Genomic DNA, 21188 nt, shown 5'->3' on the forward strand with positions numbered 1-21188 from the left:
TTTACATTCATATATTTATTGTCTTGAGTTTTTGAAAATGCACTTCAACATAACATTATTAACAACATCAGAGTCATGAGGCATTCATCATATTTTGAGTACTGCAGAATGAATAGTACCCAGAAATGCCGTATTCAGTACAAATTTCGAAATGAAGACATCTTTGGAACAATATTGTGATATTTGTAGGTGTTAATTCTAGATGAACGTAAGCAATTATAAAATAGTTTAATAGCCTATCTATACCTATGTATGTATTGTTAATCACCATTGCTGATACGTTTCAGTTTCGTTTCTCAAAATCACATTGTATACATTTTTTCTTTGTGAAATATGGATATTCATAAGTACCGAAGAGAAAAAATAATGTGAACCACTTAACGTAAAACATGAGGAAGCAAAAAGAACCTATTTAGAATATATTAGCACCAAGAACTATTGGATAAATACATTTTGGACCATTTTTTGAGTCTACTAACAAATGGCACGAAATTTAACAAGTATTATACAATATGAAAACATACAAAAAATAGTATAAAAAGTACACGACCAGAAAAAAATGGCAGTTCGGAAGTAATACAAAATTACACCAAGCTGTATTTCATCAGGCAGATTAAAGCTCATAACATTAACATAAGAAGCAGATAATATGAAATACAGCCAATGTTGAGTCACAGGATTGCAACATACTTGTGTCATCAACAGTATGCGCTGTTCTTTCACCTGTGATTTGAAAAAAAATGAACACAAATTAAGTGAACACTAATGGATGAAAATTTTATACAATATCAAGATTGACTGACAGTGACTGCATTTATTCAGAACTAGTTTTCATTCTTTAATAATTAAGATCTCCTCTGATCGGTATGGAGTTATCAAACTCCGAGCTGAAAAAGAAAAGAAAAATTAATATTTTGGGTGGAAAAAAGACTCATACAAATGATTCAGGAATGAAGGAATCTCAAATATTCAGTTTTCTGATAGATGTTTTTTCTTGGCATTGAGAAACTGTAGTCTCCCCACTATGAAAGGCTTGTGAATTTCGCACAATATCATTTATAGAGCTTCGGACTTGAAATGTAACTCTTATTGCTGATAGATCATAGTCTTGCCAGCTACATCAATATGTCGATAAAATTGAGATCGAGGTGATTTCAACACTTGACCTTCATTTTATCATTCTACAATAAATATGTAACTTCTCACAAAAAATGGTTTCATCACTTTTTTGAATTCCGTGAAATCCATTGATTGGACGCATGTAAATACAGAAAGCGATCTGAAAAGTTTCCGAACTAACAAAGTTATAAGACATTTTTTTAGCAGTCGGTGTTTTCATCTGCAGAATAATTGTTCACGAATAGGCCTCTTTATTAACTTAAATCTCTGTACTCTGATCGTAATTTTCAGATGAACGACCCGATAGGGGTCGCTTGAGGCAAGATCTGATGAGTGAGGTTAATGGACGAGTAGTTCAAACCGTAGATTTTTGCTATGGCAACCGCTGAAGTGTGAAACGATGCTTTGTCTTGGTGAAATTGAATTTTTTTCATATAGATGTGGATGCTCTTCCACAAGTTCTGCTGCTTTCAGCTTGTCAAGTAATGATAAGTAGTATGCTAATGTAATGGTAATGTAACAGCCGAAAAAACAGTTTTTGCTGATTCTGGAGCCGGTTTCCTGTTTACAGTCCACTGTTTGAACTGTGTGTTTTCATTTCAGGCGTAAAATGATGTATCGAAGTTTCATCTACAGTAATTAATCGGCGACTAAACTGCACCAACAGGATTCATTAGAATACGTTTTTGATCTAACTGTTGATTTGATATGTAACAAACACCTGTGATATAACCTCTGCTATCTGTCTCACTTCAATTTGGCGATCGACTAGCACCATTTGGTGAACTTTGGAGATGTTTTCGACGGTAGTTGTTGTTCGATAAGGACTGTATTCACCGTATGTGGGCCGATTGTTGAATATTTGAGGAAGAGACAATTCAGAAATTATTATTCAGTAGCGATCTTGAGGAAATCTTGAAGGATGCTGTATTTTGGTGGTAGATATTTATGCTTCTTACTTCACAAAACCTTTAGCAGAACATACATTTAGCGGTATACACGTTTTCCTTTCTGTCTTTTCCATTCACGACTGTTCCTCCGACCTCCGTGCGTGGGATAAGGCCTGTGTCACCAATGATAAAATGTTAACAATGATAATAATACTAACCATACCTGAACCCACCTACAAGAACACGTGAATGCCGAACAATTGTAGTTTTTGAACGAACCATACGTTCAGCATGTCCCGAGCTCTTAAGACCACGTTCAAATTTAGCTGTCCAAAATTTCACTATGGTAAATGATGGTGTCTGGTATCCATACACAGAATGCAACTCATTTTTGATTAGGGTATTCAATGACGGCTCTATACTTAATTTTGTCTGTTTTTATAAAAATACTCACACCAACTTTATCAAATGACTGTTACACAACTGCCCGTGGGTTTAGCTAGCTATCAGGTAGCTTGGGTAGCCTCGTGATATATTACAAAGGCCAACGCGTAAGCGAATTTGCAGCGCCGAGGCCAAAAGGAGAAAGAGAGCCATAGAAGCAGGAGTGGCAGCAACTATAAGTGTACCCTCTTCCTCTGCAAGGGCACTTCCTGCGGCGGACGTCAAGAGCTCCGCCTTGAATAAAAGCAAGGAACCCGCTGCCCCTGCAGGAAAACTCCTTTTCTTGAGCACCTTCACTGAGGGAATCCCAAGAAAGTTGAAGGAGCCGCGGAACGACAGTAATGTCGCTGCACCTTTCAAAACCTTCACGGAGGTCGCCGTGAGACACGTCAAGGTTGCTGAAGAGAATGTGTGTTCGGCGAGTGTTGGCCTTCACCTGCTGATATAAAGGAGATGTCTCTTAGTGACCTGTCCACCTTCCTGTCCCGAAATTCACTAGTTTTCATTCATGAATGCTGCTTCTTTTCATGTTGAACTCGGAAAGTTTTCAGATCACCCCCGTATTTAACTTTCACCTTTGACCAATTTGTAGCTACTATCATGGTTAATGTCTTGAATTCTAACTTGACAGTGTAATCGATATTGATATAAATTCGGATTCTATTAATCTTTCGAGTAAATATTCAATGGACGATTGAAGTAACGAAAAGAGACGAACCTTAAAACTAACTTTTCAATTTTTTTTATGAATTAGGATAGATGGGGAAACCACATAATGGAACAACGCGAGTCGTGAAGAACATTTTTATAGTTTTGAGAAAATATCAACATTTCAGTTCATTACTATGCGTTCAAAAAAATTAAATGGCATAGATTGAAATTAACTGAAACACACCCATTTATAGGAAAGAAAGGTTTTGACTTTCTACTTCTCCAAAAAAATATAGGAATTTTCGAAAGAAAGGAAGATAGCAATCAATTTTTTTTGTATAAAGATGGAGTAGAAAGCCAAAACACTCCTTTTCCTAAAACTATACCCATTTACTTTGGCAACTGTATCATACCTTTCATCGAAGACATCCATTGGTTATGCATTCATAAGTAAAAAAGCATCAGTCTCTATTATTTTATAAAGGTAATAAAATATTTATAACATTAGCTTATCGATTCTTATTTACATACAATACTGATTATCACAAATAATACAACCCCAGACTACGTATCATCCAGCTAAGGAGGCTGTAAACTTTACCGATTAGTATAAATGGACATGAGAATTAGAAGAGATTGAACAAAATATAATATCTCTCTTTTCATTTTCGGAAGCAATCAACTCTCGTATAATCTATCGAAATGGTACACTGGATGTTCATTTGTGAGTCGACAAAATTGCCGGCCTTGATCTTGCCACCAATTGAAAAGAAAAAGTAAATGTTATTCCTGAAACTCGAGACAGTTGCTAGATTATAACAGTAAAAAAGATTGCAACAATTCATGGATAAAATTGACAGCAACAAAGAAGAGTCCTGATAGGTTCGTTTGAAAAAACTGGTACAATATTTCAATACACAAATAAAAAGCACCAGTGATTTTTCAATATGGTATATACCCGAAAAAGAATTTCCTTTATCGAGTCTACCAAGTTCTCTGGATTCTGGAATTAGTATAATTTCTTATGCAAGCAGTCCAAAAAGATCCAGAACCTTGCCAACCGTTGACGTCATCACAAAAAAAACGTCTCCGTAATTCGTTCCACTGATCTTTCTAGTCATCTTTAATGAATTTTTTCCACTTTAGAGAACTGTTGTTCTCTTCATGTAACGCTAAAAATGGTATTTGAAAGAGAAGCGCACCTAACTGAAAACAGAGCTGAAAACTATTCGTTCACCTGCGAGGCTGAGTTGAACCACGAAAGCATAAAAATGCAAAAATGAGCCTCGGTATCTCGCCTTGCAAAAACACCGTATTTGGGGGTTTAATAGGATCCCCCAGGAACCTTATTGATTAAGGTTAGACTCAAGGACAGTTGAGTCCAACAGCTCAGCTCAGCACCACTGATTTCATTCAACTCATTCTATAATTCATCAATGATTGTGAGATGAGAACCTGTGATATCGTGATTTCAAATAAGTTTATGTTAGGCTGATGCAGTCCTCAGGCTCTTCTGAGGTAAGGAAGCTAAAAGCATTAGTTTTCCGCTCAAAGTTAATGAGTGTCATGGTTTGTGGCCACCAACTCTTCTGCTTGAAGCTAAATATTCACAGATCGAACATTTTCATGTCTCAAGCAATGTAGCTTTTGTCATGTTATGTTATTGAGCCAAATGCTGCAAATTGATTGTTTCATTCATATCAGAATGATTTGTGATGCTTGCAGTTTTGAAATTGAGACTCCAAACACCAATTTCTTTATAAGATGGCAGTGATGGTGGTGGCAAAACCGTAAAAAGAGAAACACACGGGGGATCAAGAAATCAAACGCATTTGGTACAAGTTTCAGTTTCAAAGTCAGTTCGGTTTTGAGCTGAAATTTGAAGCGAGGAGCGAAATGAACATCCAGTGTATCTGAAGGACCTCCAGTCTCGAATTATCCAACAAGGGATACATACACATCCCGTTCATATATATATTAAAAATAACAATGGAACCATAAAACTTTTGATATGATACGATATAACATCTCAACGTAACGTACCTATTGTCTAGCACAAAAAAATTATTTTTCAGGTTGTGCTCAAAGGTCAAACGTACGTCAACAAATATAAAGGTCCACAGTTTATATAAAAAATACAATACATTCTAATTGTGTGTATCGTTTGGGCAAAACTGGAAGGTTTGGGATGAATGATATTAACGGGAGGGGGTTCAACAATCTCATCAAATGTATCGCTGTCGGCGAAGATGAGAGAGGACGGAATCCATCGCATTCTTCGAGGAAGAGCAGCGTGAAATATCAAAAGAAAGATTGCATTTATATTATTGTATGGGAGCCACATCAAATGTGAAAGCGTATTCTGGGGTATAAAAGTATGAAGAGAAAATAAAAATGCTAACGATTTTCTGATGGTGTGTTCAACTTTAGTTCAGTGCGGAATATGAAGTTCCTATAGTTTATGAGTTGTGAAAATAATCAGTTGTGTAGTATAAAACAACTGAAACCATACAAACCCTTCCACAAATAACATGTTCACATTGTAAACTGTCAAATTGGGAATTATCAATGACTCATACAGCTATCTCCTATCTCTCTTGTAATAGGTGTGATTGAAGGCAAACATTAACTCTTCTGTCTTCCTTTTTTATTTGCAGGAGTAGAGGATGCTATATGAAACTTTGTGTTTCAACCTTATTTTCTTTATAAGACATGCACATTCTTTATTCTCCCTAGATATGATCGACGAAGCAACGCCAGAAGATTTTTTTTCGACAAATTCCCACAGCTTTGAACATTGGTTAGTTCAAATATATCCTTCAAACAAACTTTTCGAATTCATTTCACCCCTTGGAGTAGGTAATTCGATTTGATCAGGATGAATCATTTCATGTCATCAATATAATAGTTCAGACTGTTGATAAAGTAATGTCTCTTGAATAGGAATCAAGGAATCAATCAATCAATGGTAAATAAATCTTGATCTAACTGCCTGACAATAGTATACTGGGCTAAACTTGTCTATCAATAGTTGTTCACTGAAGAGACCACAAAAAAGACGAAGATAAATGTACTCCTGTAGCTGGGGATGGGAAACATCGGTCCTTTGCCTTTCCTCAGGTGAGTACCTGAGAATTGCTGATGTAATGAAGTAATCTGGGCCTTTTGAAGTAGTGTCAAAAGCCAATCATCTCCGTCACTGATATGTTTGTGACAACGGAAGTATTCTCTTTCACCGCATGCAAATTCTACTGATGAGTCACCGGTGTCTTACCTCGAGCTCCAGAGCAACTAGTATATTCTAGTCATCCCCACTCTCATAACATTTTATCGTCAATCGAAACCACATTTATTTTTTTAACTTATATCAACATTCAAACCTAAAATTAATATTTGAACCAAATAATTCGGCCGAATATACGATTCTGTGAATATTTAACCGAATAATATATATTCGGTATCCGGTTATTCGGCATAATCACTATTCGGCGCATATCTAGTCAATAAAAGTTCTGAAAAATATGTACTTGTATCATCAAATGAGATTGGAGTACTTCTTCAGTGTTCATTTCAATACTGTATCCCTGAGATCCTCATCAGTCATATTGTTTGGTCACTAACAATTTTGGTTTGTACCAATATCATTGAAATATTGTTTTTGAATCTTTGAGTTTGTGATTCTGTCCAAAGTATCACTCTCAAGGGCACGAACATTAGCCTTTCTACTTTCTCGATAGGGATCAATGTTTTCATGAATATATATTGTTGACATGCAAAAATTTTGAATTCTTACCTCGAGCAAGGTTTGACATTCAAACCGTTTATTGACTTGATTCCTAAATCTAATCTTTGGCCGTCCTGCAATTCGAAACTGTGGACGCATCCGCTGAATCCTCGGCTGAATCTGCTGCCCGTCATCCTTGCAATGTTGGGAGTTCCTCCCAAGTATATGTTGCCGTCGCAGTTCATTAGGGTAGTAAATCCTTCCGCTTCACCTTCCTCCAACCAAGTGTTGTCCACGTAGATGGATCCTTTTCTGCCGTCCCGTTTCAGGATGACGGTGTGCCTCTCACCGTCGTCGACGCGTATCTTGTGGTTCTGGATTATGGCGGGGCCCATGCCGAGGTCGAAACTGAATTCCAGATAACCGTTTTCGACTGAAAAAAGGTCCAGATATCAGATTTGAAATAAAAAATTGGTGAATGGAGTGAAATGTTCCCAGGGATTACTCTTTCGATGGAATATTCATGGTAAAAATCACAAATACTGAAGAGTGGATGATGACAGTGAATATTTCCATGCAATGGTTGATATGAGGACCGCATATGATGTTAGAGAGGCAATTATTGACAATAATTTATTTTCCTCATCAGACAAATTATATTTGTATAAGAATGGTCAGAGTTGATGAAAATCATGCAAATACTGGCAACGTGAAATTTCGAATTTTTTTTCTGAAATACAACTCCTTGAATTTTTAGTCAAATGTATCCAAAATTTTTCATGCATTTTATCTCAGGAATGGAAGAAAGAAACAAGATTGAGAACGAATCTCGGAGGCGAAGGAATGTGAATAATGGAAGCTGTTGGAAAATAACTCAAACAGTAGGAGAATCAGTGTGAATTTTTGAAAATATGAAGAAAACATGAAGAAAACAGAAAAAATGGTAGGAATTAGAGTGGAGAAGAAAAGCACAATCCACCTGATTCGAAACACAAAAATCTAACGCCACAACAAAAACTATCAGTAAAAAATTCTCATTGTTGTGAATCATCCCCTAAAAAAACAACACCGGCCGCCGCTGGTCGTTATAAATCAATTGTGACGTGCTCAACTCGAGCACGTGGCATTGCTTCGAGAATACTGCTACCGGCTTCGATGAAATTCCGGCGAATTTTCTACCGCATTCGATTGCCATCCATATATAATGGCTATCCACGAGCTTATTGGTAGGGATGTTTGGCGACAGTGCAGTACAGAGAGATCTAACAAGGCGATATACATTTGAATAATACTTGAAGTCTCAGTTAAAGTGTTTGATTTTATTAACAGTTCGCAATCGGGGCATTGGCGAATTCAGTAGTGACATTCTATAGATATGCCTCGAGAATTAAAAAACTGGCTAACGAGAACAAATAGATTCTATAGAGTTGAACACTCAGGAAGAGAAAACGGAAAAGCTTATGAATGTGCAAGAAACAATCATCAACTCCATAAAGGAGCTGTAGAGTTGCCAAAACCAGTGCTGCCAAACAAAACCAGGATATGGGTCAATAGAAACATGAGTACTGGGAAAATATATCTGGCATCACACAATGAAAAACATTTTTGGAAAAACTATGAAAAGAGCAGCTCTGACAGAGCAATGATTGGCTCAGAATATTTGTGGACACTGTTCACTTGAATAAAATGGGACCTGTAACAGAAACCTCATCTGCAGACACTGCAATAGAGGAACAGAGACAACCGGTGGTCGCACAGTAATCTTTATCAATTATTTGAATGTAAACATGGGTGTGAAAGGCAGTGCTGCCTTTTACATTGCATTTTAATTGATTTGGCACTTCCAGTCCAACTTTCGAGTACCTGAAGTAACAGAAAATGACAGTTGACGAACAGGTTTCAACAATGATATACAGATAATATAGTTACTAGATACTGAGATACTGGGCGATTTTTCGCCGTTAAAGGCCTTGTCATAGTGATGCTGGGCTCTGTCGTGATAGACCTCTTTCTAGCAACTCATTTGACTGCTTATGGACCATAAGCAATCAGAACCCTGAACTTTAATCAACAGAGGAGATGGAATTCGACTTATGGACCCCAAATATCATTCCTGCAACGAAGGATTGAGAAAAAGAGGTACTCAGTTCTCCAGGTTCTGAGCTGAGTTTACCGAGAAGGTTTGTTGAACGACAGAAATATCCCTCCCTGTAACATAAGATGGAGATCAGGAGCTTCTCAGTCCTGCAACTCTTGAACAGGAAACGATTTATCGCCTCCTCAGAAGCATGATATTTCATGTTTCCGCCTGTTTACCACATTCTTGAGCAACTCAAGCAGAATGTGGATCAGTGGAGAAATTAATTTCTTCATGAGTGGGTCCTGCAAGTAAACTGAGTCGATGAAGGAGACGGACGTGGACGGTATTATTCTTCACTAGGAAATTCGGGCAGTATGTGCTTCCTCGCTGCAACAGGATCAGGTTTTCGTCGTATGGCACAGTCTCTCACCAAATGAATAAATTGGCTTCGATTAGAAACAAGATTTATTTGATCCAGTTTGAGAAGGTATTAGCCACAATGAACTCGCGCAGGTTTCAGTAGAAAGACAAATGGACCCAGTCACTTGGGATCAGCTTTCTATTTACTCGCTCTGATTATTGGAAAGAAGTAATCATTCTAAAGAGTTTGAGAATGGTAGACTTTGAATTGGAGATGAGTAAACCACCGACACTCAGACCAGAATAATAGAGGACAATGGACCGGTACAAATCACGAGATTTTCAAATTACTAGGATGTATGTATGGAAAATATAAGGAAAAATATAATGAGCCTGTGAGACTGCAGTTATTTCAAAGAAATAGACTTGTCAGACGGTTTTCTACTAACAAATGGCCCAAATCATCATGCAATTGATTTCAAATAGTAATGTACTCACTTGCTAGAGCAATGTAATCACGTCCCTGTCCGTCTTCGTTTGGTTGTTGTCCTTGCCAAAAAATGAGACCGCTGGACTGGTTAGTTGACAATTCCAGGGCAATGATTTCTTGTTCCTCTCCCTGATGTGGTAACAATGCTTTACTGAATTCCAAAAATCCATTGCCGTCGAAGTGAACATCACTGCGTAATTCAGTGCCTGAAAAAACAATTCATGTTATATCTGTACTTTGCAAAAAATCAAATCAAATTCTGCGATTGACTCGTTCAAACATCACAGAAGCCATGAGAACAACACCAACCGCGGCAATGGAATAAATCACGGGTCTGACCTCTCTGGACCTGTACGTTACAGAGGTTGCGCTAATGGTCATGTTACGATTGCGCACGGCTGGTGTGAACCTTAAAGTAGGAATGTGTCAATTGAGGCTGAGCCTATGGCGAGAGGCGCTTACTGCGCAACCTCTGCTGCAGGCAACCGGGGATGCCATTGTGTTCAATAAACCCTACAAAATACAAATATAACAGAACACAGAGTCAGATGCTACAAATTCAATACGCATATATGCAGACGGCTCAAAAGCCAAAGAAGGAACAGGATGTGGAGTGTACTCCATGTCATTAAGCCTAAGGATTAAGTGGAGAATGGAAAAAAATACCAGCGTGGTTGAAACAGAACTGGCTGGCCACAAAAGAAATAACCAGGAAAGGAATTTCTGGCAAAAACATAACAATCTGCACTGATAGCAGATGAGCCCTATTAGCCTCGAACAGGCAACATGTTACCTCAGGGCTAGTACTAGAGTGTCACTAAGATATAGCCAAATTCTCGGTAGATAATAACATTATCCTGAGGTGAATTAAAGTTCACGACAGGGGTAAAGGTAATCGCATCAGAAAGAAAGAAAGAAAGAAAGAAATTTATTCATTCATGGACCAACTACATGGTATCGAACATGTCAACTTATACTCAGAAATATGTAAACAAACAAACATGTAAATATACATTCAATACATATAAACCGTAATATATATATATATATATATATATATATATATATATATATATATATATATATATATATATATATATATATATATATATATATATATATATATATATATATATATATATATATAAATTGGATAATGTTAGCGACTGGAGAAATGTATGGTAAAATGGATTAACAGGGTCTCTCAGTCAAAAAATCAAAAATCAAACTCTGCTTTACTTTGCCAAGCTTTTGCTTCTAATGGGAAGCTTCTTCAGGGCAGTAAAAATGAGTGAAAAACAATAAATTGAAGATAGAATTGACATAAAAGTTAACATGTATTCGATATATATATATATATATATATATATATATATATATATATATATATATATATATATATATATATATATATATATATATATATATATATATATATATATATATATACAAAACCCACAAAAAAAATCGTATACATGTTAACTTTTATGTCAATTCTATCTTCAATTTATTGTTTTTCACTCATTTTTACTGCCCTGAAGAAGCTTCCCATTAGAAGCAAAAGCTTGGCAAAGTAAAGCAGAGTTTGATTTTTGATTTTTTGACTGAGAGACCCTGTTAATTCATTTTACCATATATATATATATATATATATATATATATATATATATATATATATATATATATATATATATATATGATGTGTTGTTTTTCCGGGTGTTCATCCGTTGTGTACTATTCGATAGTCGACGTTTCGCCACCTCTCGAAGCGAAGCAGTAACTCGTCTTGATAATGCCATCTGAGATGATGGCGAAACGTCGACTATCGAATAGTACACAACGGATGAACACCCGGGAAAAACAACACATCCAAAACGAATATTAAACTAACTGTTAGATTGAGAGGGAGTTGAAAAGTAAAGACGAAATACTGAAGGATATTATGAATTTCAACAAATTAATGTATCTTGAAAATGTTTTTGAATTGATTTTCGATTCTATCAGAAAAAAAATATAAAGAGAAAAACAACAAGATTCGTGATTATACCATAATTACTCAGATATTTTCGGAACGAATGAAAAAAAGACATTTAGATAATCAAGAATACGTAGAATGAAATCAAGCTTAATCAGATCTGTTAAACAAAAATCTGTTTAAGAGCTGTTTCCCATTAAACACCCCTGTCGCACCCCTACGAACGACAACCCTCAGAAGTCGAAACTTGTGCGAACTAAGGACTAACGAGATCTTACCTTTTAACGTGCGATTCCTAACATTTCCATCAAGAAATACATCATCAGATTGGGTCAATCAATTACAACTATTTATTAGCATATTTAACAGCCTACCTTGTTCACAATCGTATCCGGAGAATCCTAATGGACAGTCACATCTATAATGTGAGCCATTTCCGTGGCAAATTCCTTGATTCTGGCAAGGTTGGCTGTCGCACTTGTGTTTGGCGACCTCGCAGTTTTTGCCGCTGAATGCAGCTGGACAAGAGCATTGGTAGTCGGTCGGCGACATGGGGTAACATTGACCGCCATTCAGGCAAGGGTTGTTGGAACAACTGATTTGTCTACTATCGAAGGGTCTGGCAGTTCTTTCGTCGTTTCCGTTATCAGGCGGGTATATGTTATTGTCGACGTCTGAGGAATCGTTACAGTCCTCGACGTTTGAAGAATCTGTTACGTTCTGGATGATGTTGATGTCGACTCCAGATATGTTGATCTGGAAGATGAAATTTTAATGATACAACAGGTGAAGCTGACTCATATACATATATATATATATATATATATATATATATATATATATATATATATATATATATATATATATATATATATATATATACATATATTATATATATTCTTGGTACTTACGTCAGATATGCACCCATTGAATCCAGAATATACTTTCACGCCATCATTGACTCTGATGCGATGCTTATCGTAACCTCCGACGTAAAGAGGTGTTTGCAGGTTGAGACTCTTGTAGTTTCGTGCCAATCGTCCTGTCGCAGGAGTTTTTCCATCCACCGTTAGGCTGCCGTCGCTGAGGGACCTGGTGGCGGTGAAAATGTGCCATTGGCCAGGTTGCAAATCGTCTTCGGATCTTATGACTGTTGCTCCTACAAAGTGTTACCATAAGATAATGATATCGATAATCATAATTTCAAGCATACATTTCAAGTAAGTGGTATTAATTTTGTAGATATGTGAACATATGCAAGAATTTCATTCGTTACTGAGGTGAGGACAGAAAAAAGAAGTCAGACCTTATAACTTAGTTGACTTGTCACAAAACAATGCAAATTTGGAATTTATTCTATAAGGATATACCTATGAAGAAGTCGACATATGAAGTTCATGGGTTATATGAAAAGAATACCCAATCACAACATATTAGATCATTTGTTTGAAGGTGGTTGACAATGTTTTGTGGTGTATTTCATCAGTTCGGACTTCCATTGTCTAATATAATATAAATTGATTTGGAATTTCTGAACGAGAACAGGACAACTATGAAGCCACCAACGTCATCAACATGAGTTCTCGCCAGCTCACGGATATAGAGAAATCTTTGTTGAGGAAAGGTATAAACTTTGCCATTGCACCAACATCTGTGCCCACTTTGGAAATAATAACTGCAGTAGAATCCACCAGTCCCCTTATGGATCAGATCGAAGCAGAAGAATTCAAATGGAAAATCAGAGAACAGATAGATCGAGAACCAGTTTCAACTTCTAATGTCAGCAATGAAGAACGAAGAGCACTGAACGGGCTACGTAGAGACAACACCATCAAGATCTTACCTGCTACAGTTGTGATGGATAGTGATCTCTACGAACAGAAGATCAAAGAATTGCTTCAGAAAGGAAAATACACGAAGATCATAAGAGACCCTACTGCATCAATTGAAAGGAAGTTGTACCAGACTTTAAAAAAACATCAAGTCTAGTTTTCGGAAAAAGATCATCGCTAACACCGCACCACTGTAAACCCCCTCACTTGTATGGACTACCCAAAACCCACAAAAAGGATGTTCCGCTCAGACCGATCATTAGCTCGACGTGGAAAGCCTCACCTGACCGACACCTTCATGATATGGAACGATGGGAATGCAGAACTAGACACTTTCCTGAAGCACATCAACAACGTAAGTCCTTCCATCACTTTCACAATGGTAAAGGAAGTCCACAACGAATGGCCTATCTTAGACGTATTGGTGAAGAGAACCGACACTGAATGGGAAACATCTGTATATCGAAAACCCACTGACACGGGACAGTATCTGAACCAGAAATTCAACCACCATCAATCGACTAAAAGAGGAATCATCAAGACTCTACTAGACCGTGCCTTGGCACGTGGCATCATCAAAAACGTCCTTCAACGGAATGGTTACTCCAGAGTGATGGTAGAACAGGCTTTAGTTAGAAGACAGCAAGAGCTCCACAAGGAAAAGAAGCCTCCACAACCAGTACTTGTACTTCCCTACATCAGAGAATTATCGGAAAGGATACGAAGAATTGGGTCCAAGTATAACATCAGGACCTGCTTCAGATCTGAGAACACTATCCGTAGCAGCCTCACGGAAACCAGGCCACCAAATGGGGACTGCAATTCCAAGAATTGTATTTACCGGATACCCTGCGAGTGCGGAGAATCATACATCGGTGAAACTAAGAGGCTATCAAAAGTTTGCATTGCTGAGTACAAGAAACATACACAGTGAGGAGAAACCAGCAAATCTGAAATAGCAGAGCATGTTTGGGCTCATCAACATGATATCGAGTGGGCTCAAGTTGAAATTATCCACAGAGAGGGACACTGGTTCAGGAGAAAATTCAAAGAAGCCTCGTATATGTTGTCCAACAACGCATTTAGTCAAGCTAGCATAGAGATACGTAACATATGGAAACCTCTAATCAACCCAAAAACGACCAACTCCCGCTAAAAACCAATGAAGCGGAGAAAGAGAAGAGGGGATAGGTGAAAGCACTCGAATGGTCTATAAATAGTCGGATCTCGAAGGAATAAGTCCAGTTATCACCCGAAACAATCGAAACGTCGTGACATAACTTGGTTTGAAATCTTTTAATTTCTATTTTTTTTTTCATTTTTTTGGTTGTTTGGTTTTATGTTATTTTTTGTAATATCAGTTTTTTTTTTGTTCAAATAAAATTGTTATTTTCGGTTAATCTATTTAGTATTATTTAGAAATTTCCAATCAATTTATATTATTTTAGACAATGGAAGTCCGAACTGATGAAATATATTAGATTATTCTTCGGAGAACTCTTACAAATAAAATGCCACAGCATCTGAGGGTCTTCGAAAACCCCAAACCTGCAAGATCTATTCTGCTACTGAACAACTTTTATGGAGCGATCAAAAATCGTTTATATATTTACCATCTTCGACTTTCTGAATCCTCTAAATTATATTCACAATATTTCTACTGATCAATCAGAATCTATCAGTATCAATTCCTTACCGTTTCCTGAGTCGAATCTGAACTCCAAATGTCTGTCGCGCACAGCCAAACTTATGAAATCGCCATGGCCTTCTTCCGTTTCACCGCAGTAAAGCAAAATACCATCTTCCAAATTGTTCGGTTTGATTTTCATGGTGATTTTCAACCTCCTGGCGGGTCTAGGCGTTTGGTAAGCGATGTAAGCGTCATTTTGAAACGCTGGCTCGTTAATTGTTACCATTCTTTCGCATCTGCGTCCTACGTGTCCTAGAGGGCATTGACATTCGAAACCGTTCTCGTTGTCGATGCATCTTCCTACTCCACAAGCGTCTGAAAGATCAATTTTATATTAATTCGGCGGCATACTGAAGAGGACCAGAAATTTTGTAGGAATTGAATAAATCAAACAAACACTTTTCCCGATCACCAGAAATGCAATATTCGCCGCTCGTATTACCAACCAAGTTAGCATCATCGGGAGATGAAGACGCCAACTTGGTTGGTAAAATGTGCAACACAGATGACTCCATGGACTCCAATAATTAGAACAGCCACCTTGAAATAGTGGTCTGGATAAATTATGTGTAGTTCGAAGATGAAAATTCAATATTTCATCCGCTTTTACTCCTCTCTCCGGACGAAATATGTCTCACCCGAAGCTGAAAACTCCACAACGAATAGTGTCTCGCTCTGGTGGTCGAGAAAAACTACATCAGGCTCATCAGCTTGTATGAGCCTGAGCATGGGGAATGAATATTTCCAAAAAATTCGGCACTCCCCATTCCCCACAACGGATTCAATATCACCCAGTACTTACATGGTGAACAAGCTTCCCCTTTCAACTTGTTACAGGTAGGACCACTGAATCCTGCTGGACAAATACACGTATATCCTTCTTTGGATAAAGCCTCCTGGCAAGCTCCTTTGTTCTCGCATTTATTTTCGCTACAAGTTTCGCAGGTCGTAACTCCTGTTTTGTTCAAGGATTCTCGAAGGACATCGACGAAAGCATGGCCGATCTTCAGCCTACTGATGCAACCTGAAAATAATTATAAAAATTGATTTTGACTCGAAAAAAATGATGGTAATATCCCAAAACTCCTATCAATGATTTTTTTGTCTTATTTCCATTCGAATATATAACAAAATCAAATTTCTTCAGAAATATTGAGAGAATCATGTGCAGCGAGTATTGATTTACTGCCGAAAATAACTCAAGAGCGATATCAAACAGAACATCAAAATTTTGAAGATTGGCGTGAAAGCAAGAATGTAAAGATGGTTAAAGAAGATGTACGATTAACCTATACGAAAGGGAAATCAGATGTTTATTCTCCTAACTCGCTGTGGACCAAGATTTCAATGTTGAAACTTGCTTCCATTGCTTGACATTTCATGGTTAGTTTTTTAAATCGTACATTTCTACAGAAATGGTATTTTCAGATTTGGACAATTATATTCATTGTTAAGACGAAAGATTGATGAATACACACTAGAAAAAGCAAAAATTTTGTCTGAAGAAGTCACTGAGTATTTCTTGGAGGCAGATGATACTACATGGTTGCTCGAAAAAGTTGTATTGATTTGTGATATTTTGGGCGCCTGCTGACCTGACAAACTTGTTAAGCTGACTGTGGATGATTTTGAAAGCACCAGTACCAGGGTTTTGGTTATATTGAGGTATACTAAAAACAAAAAGAAGAGGGTAGGAAGGACTTCCTCAAATACCTAGATTTGCGGCTTTCAATTCTTCATTGGTTATGGGAGTGATAAATGTGTAAACAAGGTGTGGGTATTCATACTGTTAGGGCTGTTCTGAAGAAAATAACAGCATTCTTGAAATTGGGGAATACGCAGCTCTACACAGGGCACCTGTTTCGCAAATTTTTGGCTACTGTGCTTGTAGAAAATATTGACAATCTACTATCGGGACGAGAACTTGGAGGTTGGAACTCCTTTGCGGTGGCGGAGTCGTATATTGAGAATTCAGTTTCGAAAAGAATGAAGATAACAAGACAACCATTTCATAGTAATGAGGCCACATCAACCACATGTTAAAATACTAGTGCTATAGATAGTAAATCTTTCTCTGATGGAATAGAAATTTCAAATAATAGCAATTGTCGAATTAGTTTTTGAATTTATAAATAGTTAGTGTTACTATTATTCTTGTCGATGTAAGCAGAATGAGGTTTCGAAGAAAATATTCGAATAAGTGGTTTCTTAATGTCTGCCGGCCGTTAAAAAATCTTAACGGATAGAGGCTGTCAACATTAACTTTTCAATTGTCATCTGAATATTGGTAAAGCAAAGCCCACCTCTGGTAATGCGGGGCTCTGCCAGAGGTGACCAACTCTTCTCTTGCTACTCGTGAAAACAACCAATCCCGAGGCTAGACAGAAGTGCTCATCTCAATCTAAGGCGGTGGCTGGGGATGAACACAAATGTCCACCCCAATCTACCGCTTGGAATGAAGCTGGACATAGCAGATCACTTTCAACAGCAAGGGCACTTCCTGTGACGGGCGCCAAGAGCTTCGCCTTGAATAAAGGCAAGGAACTGGCTGCCCCTGTAGGAAAGCTTCCTCACTTGTGCACCTCCACGGAGGAAACCCCAAAAAGGTTGAAGAAGCCGCGCAACGACAGTAATATCGCTGCACCTTCCAATACCTTGGCGGAGGTCACCGTGAGACACTTCAAGATTGCCAAAGAGAGTGTGTGTTCGGCGAGTCTTAGCCTACATCTGCCAATACAAAGGAGATGTCTCCTAGTAACCTGTTCACCTTCCTGAAAAGGACAGGATGGGCGATAACCTAGGAAAACAACTCCTCGGGAAGATGTACAATGGGTCACATGTGCTGTGAGTCTACACACACCCTCCCTACTCTGCAGATACAGATCATTGAAATAACAGTATGGGATTAAAAAAAGAAACCAACATACCTACAAATCCGACATACGGAGAGTAAAGGAAAACTTCTGGCGAAATATTAGTAACACTAGGTACACCTCCCAAAAACAAGTGCTCAACCAAATCGAGTCCGATGTATTTTCCTTCAGCTACAGCAATGAAAGGTCCTTCTCCGTCGACATACATGGTTACCTTCTTTCTGTTTCTGGATATCTTCACGGTATGCCATTCGCCGTTGGTGATAGGACGTTCCGCTCTCAAAATAGTTGTGCTGTGTCCCAAGTTGAACCTGAACTCTGGAACGGAGTTGACCAGAGATAACGATATGAAGTCTCCGCCGATGTCGTTTCCTTTCTGACCGTTGTACAGGATGAGGCCGTTGCCGTTCTCTGGTTTGAATGAGATTTCGAAGTTGAATTGCATGTAGGAGTCATCCAAGGTGGGAAGTGTAATGTAGCTGTTGGGTGCTTGCGTTAGGTATGGTACGATGCCTGTGACGACTAGGATAATCGGTACGTCTATGTTGCGCATGCCTCCGCTTGCCGAACAGGTGTATGTTCCTGCGTCACTACTGCCAACGTCGTTAAGTTGAATTTCTCTCTGCAATTGAACGAAAAAAGATGAAGAGATAATGTAAAGGAGTCATGTGAGTCATTGACAATGTGGATTCTAGAACCAAAGTACAGGGTGTAACTGAATGAGTGTAAAACATTCAAGGAGGTGATTCCTCTTCGAAAAAAAGATGAAATGCAAAGTTGTTTATTCTAGAGGATATGTAATACATACGCTGTAAATATCAACCGAAGAGGGCAGACTTCCACCTTGCTTACTCCATAGGTAAGTGATAGGCTCTTCCAGGTCTGTATTACATTCCAAAACGACAGTTGATCCTCTTGGTGCGGTTTTGATTTCTAGAGGTGGTTCATCCTTGACGTTATCTGTAAAATTAGGAAACGGTAAATAATTTACCATGAAGAATAATTTTATAAGTACATGTTACTGATGACCTTTTTACCTTAGTAAATAACATGATTATTGTAATGTCGAAAATGGTCTTACCAACAACATTGAGAGTGTAGTCCTTGTGATGGACTCCCTGCCGACCAGTTGCTTCACATCTGTAAACTCCAGCGTTTTCAGGCCTCAAGTTCACTATTCTCAAGTTCCCTCCGATACTCTCCACATTATCGGACAAATAGCCGGAAAGTTTGGACCAAACCGTTATAGCACCTCTTTCCGACGATTGGCAAACAACGTCGATATTTTCTCCTACATATCGGTCCATTTCAGGTGGTGAGATATACAGAGTTGGTTCTTGTGTGGAGGGATTCCTATTGTCTGGGCCTAGAATAAGAAGGAGGATTACATAGGAGAGCATGGAGAGACAAGAATGGAAGTGACAGAAGCGAAAGAGAGTAGACGAATACTGACATCGCTCCTATGATATTCCTAACTTCTGCTATACTTAGTTACTTGCATAATTATTGATTCCATTTGTCGAAAAGGATAGTTTCATAGTTGTTCATATCTGTACCAACTGACTAACAGTGATAATAAAAAGGAAACAATTATCGAAAGTAACTATATTATGGACCGATCGTCAATGGTGTGTTGACGATTTTGTTGTTTTCCCGAAACGTTATATATTTGTCAAATAAAATTTTGGAATATCAAGGTCAGAGTCAGATTCCTCAAAATTCCAATTAACATAAGTATTTACGAGTATACAGAATGGAAGAATATAATTAATCTAGAACATATTACAATCAATGGATTAGTACACACAAAAAGCATTTTACAAATATTTGCTGAACAGTATAAAGATTAGCTGAAATAGTAAATGAATGGACAAAGTTTGATAGATTGAGAATAGTTTGATCCTGAGGATGAGTGATCATGTCGAAAATGGCATTATTCACTTGACACTTGAAAAGCGTTTTGTTTTTCAGGCTACATATTATCGACAACGTTCAAGTTTATATGAAATATATAGAAAAACTATGATATAAAAATGATATTATACAGTTATTGTTCAATTCACTATTTTTCCCTCATTCAAATTCAATGACTAAAATTTGAATGACAAATGAATGATTTCTAAGAAAGGAGCTCAGGAGATAACAGAGCACCATATGAGATCCAATCCAATATAAGATCCAAATTGAAACAATAACTCATCGATGATGAGTATCTGACTATATGAAGAAAACACCATTTCACACCACGTGCGACAGTGTTTTTATTCGGGTGTGAAGAAGTATTTCCATTATATTCTTCTAGATTTTTCAAATCAAGTTAGGTAAAGCTAGATCAACCCGTGAGGGTTTATGTGCTCCAAATAGAGACGACGCACGCTGTCTTCCGACAGTCCGAGTCTCTACATATGATGATTCAGATGAAAGTGAACTAAATCAAGTACTCTCATGACATTTACACTAGATTTTGTTGAAATCATTTTCATATCACATTCAAATGTGATGTCTGTCTGTCTTCTTTATCTTTTTATCTCATTATGAGAAGCATCTCGCTTAACGGGGCATTTAAAACTACCGTCTTCGCAAAACATGCCGCAGCGACATCGTAAGAAACTTGTCGCAGTGATATCACAAATCTTGTCGCACGAGTAGAACAAATGTGTGCATCTGTGATATCGACACGACATTCTGGTTACTTAGGCTGGTGACATACTTCGCGATTTCCGAGCGGTTATTTTCAGCGCGGTTTCCGAGCGAAAATTGCTGAGTAAGAATCGCTTCAGTGAGTACCTGACAGCGAGGGATTTTCTGACACTTCCGTGTCGTCTTCTAGATTCGTTTACGTCTACAAATCAACCACTATGAAATCTGCTGCTGCTGCGATATTTCACCATCAAACGGTGGTATCCCTTTGCGATTTGGAGGCAGAAGGCGCTCTTGATGAAAGACGCCACCCAAGAAAGAACGACGTGCACCGAAAGGGAAACCAGGAAGAAAGGTTTTCTTGTATACGAGTGCCCCTACTACCCTCCATGCTTTATCTCTTTCCAGTTTGTTGGCACA

The 21188-nt window shown here is 37.9% G+C and overlaps 1 protein-coding gene across 28 annotated transcripts in view; it reads right to left on the bottom strand.

Moving 5' to 3' along the window:
• LOC111513366 (basement membrane-specific heparan sulfate proteoglycan core protein) overlaps positions 1-21188 on the bottom strand; it is a 471092-nt gene continuing 449904 nt past the window's right edge. For all 28 annotated transcript variants that reach the window (XM_074169282.1, XM_074169281.1, XM_074169280.1 and 25 more), the window contains 10 exons: positions 19210-19494; positions 18937-19088; positions 18183-18750; positions 16058-16279; positions 15262-15570; positions 12645-12892; positions 12108-12489; positions 9767-9964; positions 6898-7261; positions 1-887 (listed from right to left, as the gene is read on the bottom strand). In XM_074169282.1, coding sequence (XP_074025383.1) covers positions 839-887; positions 6898-7261; positions 9767-9964; positions 12108-12489; positions 12645-12892; positions 15262-15570; positions 16058-16279; positions 18183-18750; positions 18937-19088; positions 19210-19494 — 2777 coding nt within the window. In that variant the 3' untranslated portion in view covers positions 1-838. The remainder of the gene's footprint in view (positions 888-6897; positions 7262-9766; positions 9965-12107; positions 12490-12644; positions 12893-15261; positions 15571-16057; positions 16280-18182; positions 18751-18936; positions 19089-19209; positions 19495-21188) is intronic.

This window comes from Leptinotarsa decemlineata, unplaced genomic scaffold (assembly GCF_025532065.1).
Source record: "Leptinotarsa decemlineata unplaced genomic scaffold, Ldec_3_MD MMD2_P_RNA_scaffold_5, whole genome shotgun sequence".
NCBI lineage: Eukaryota > Metazoa > Arthropoda > Insecta > Coleoptera > Chrysomelidae > Leptinotarsa > Leptinotarsa decemlineata.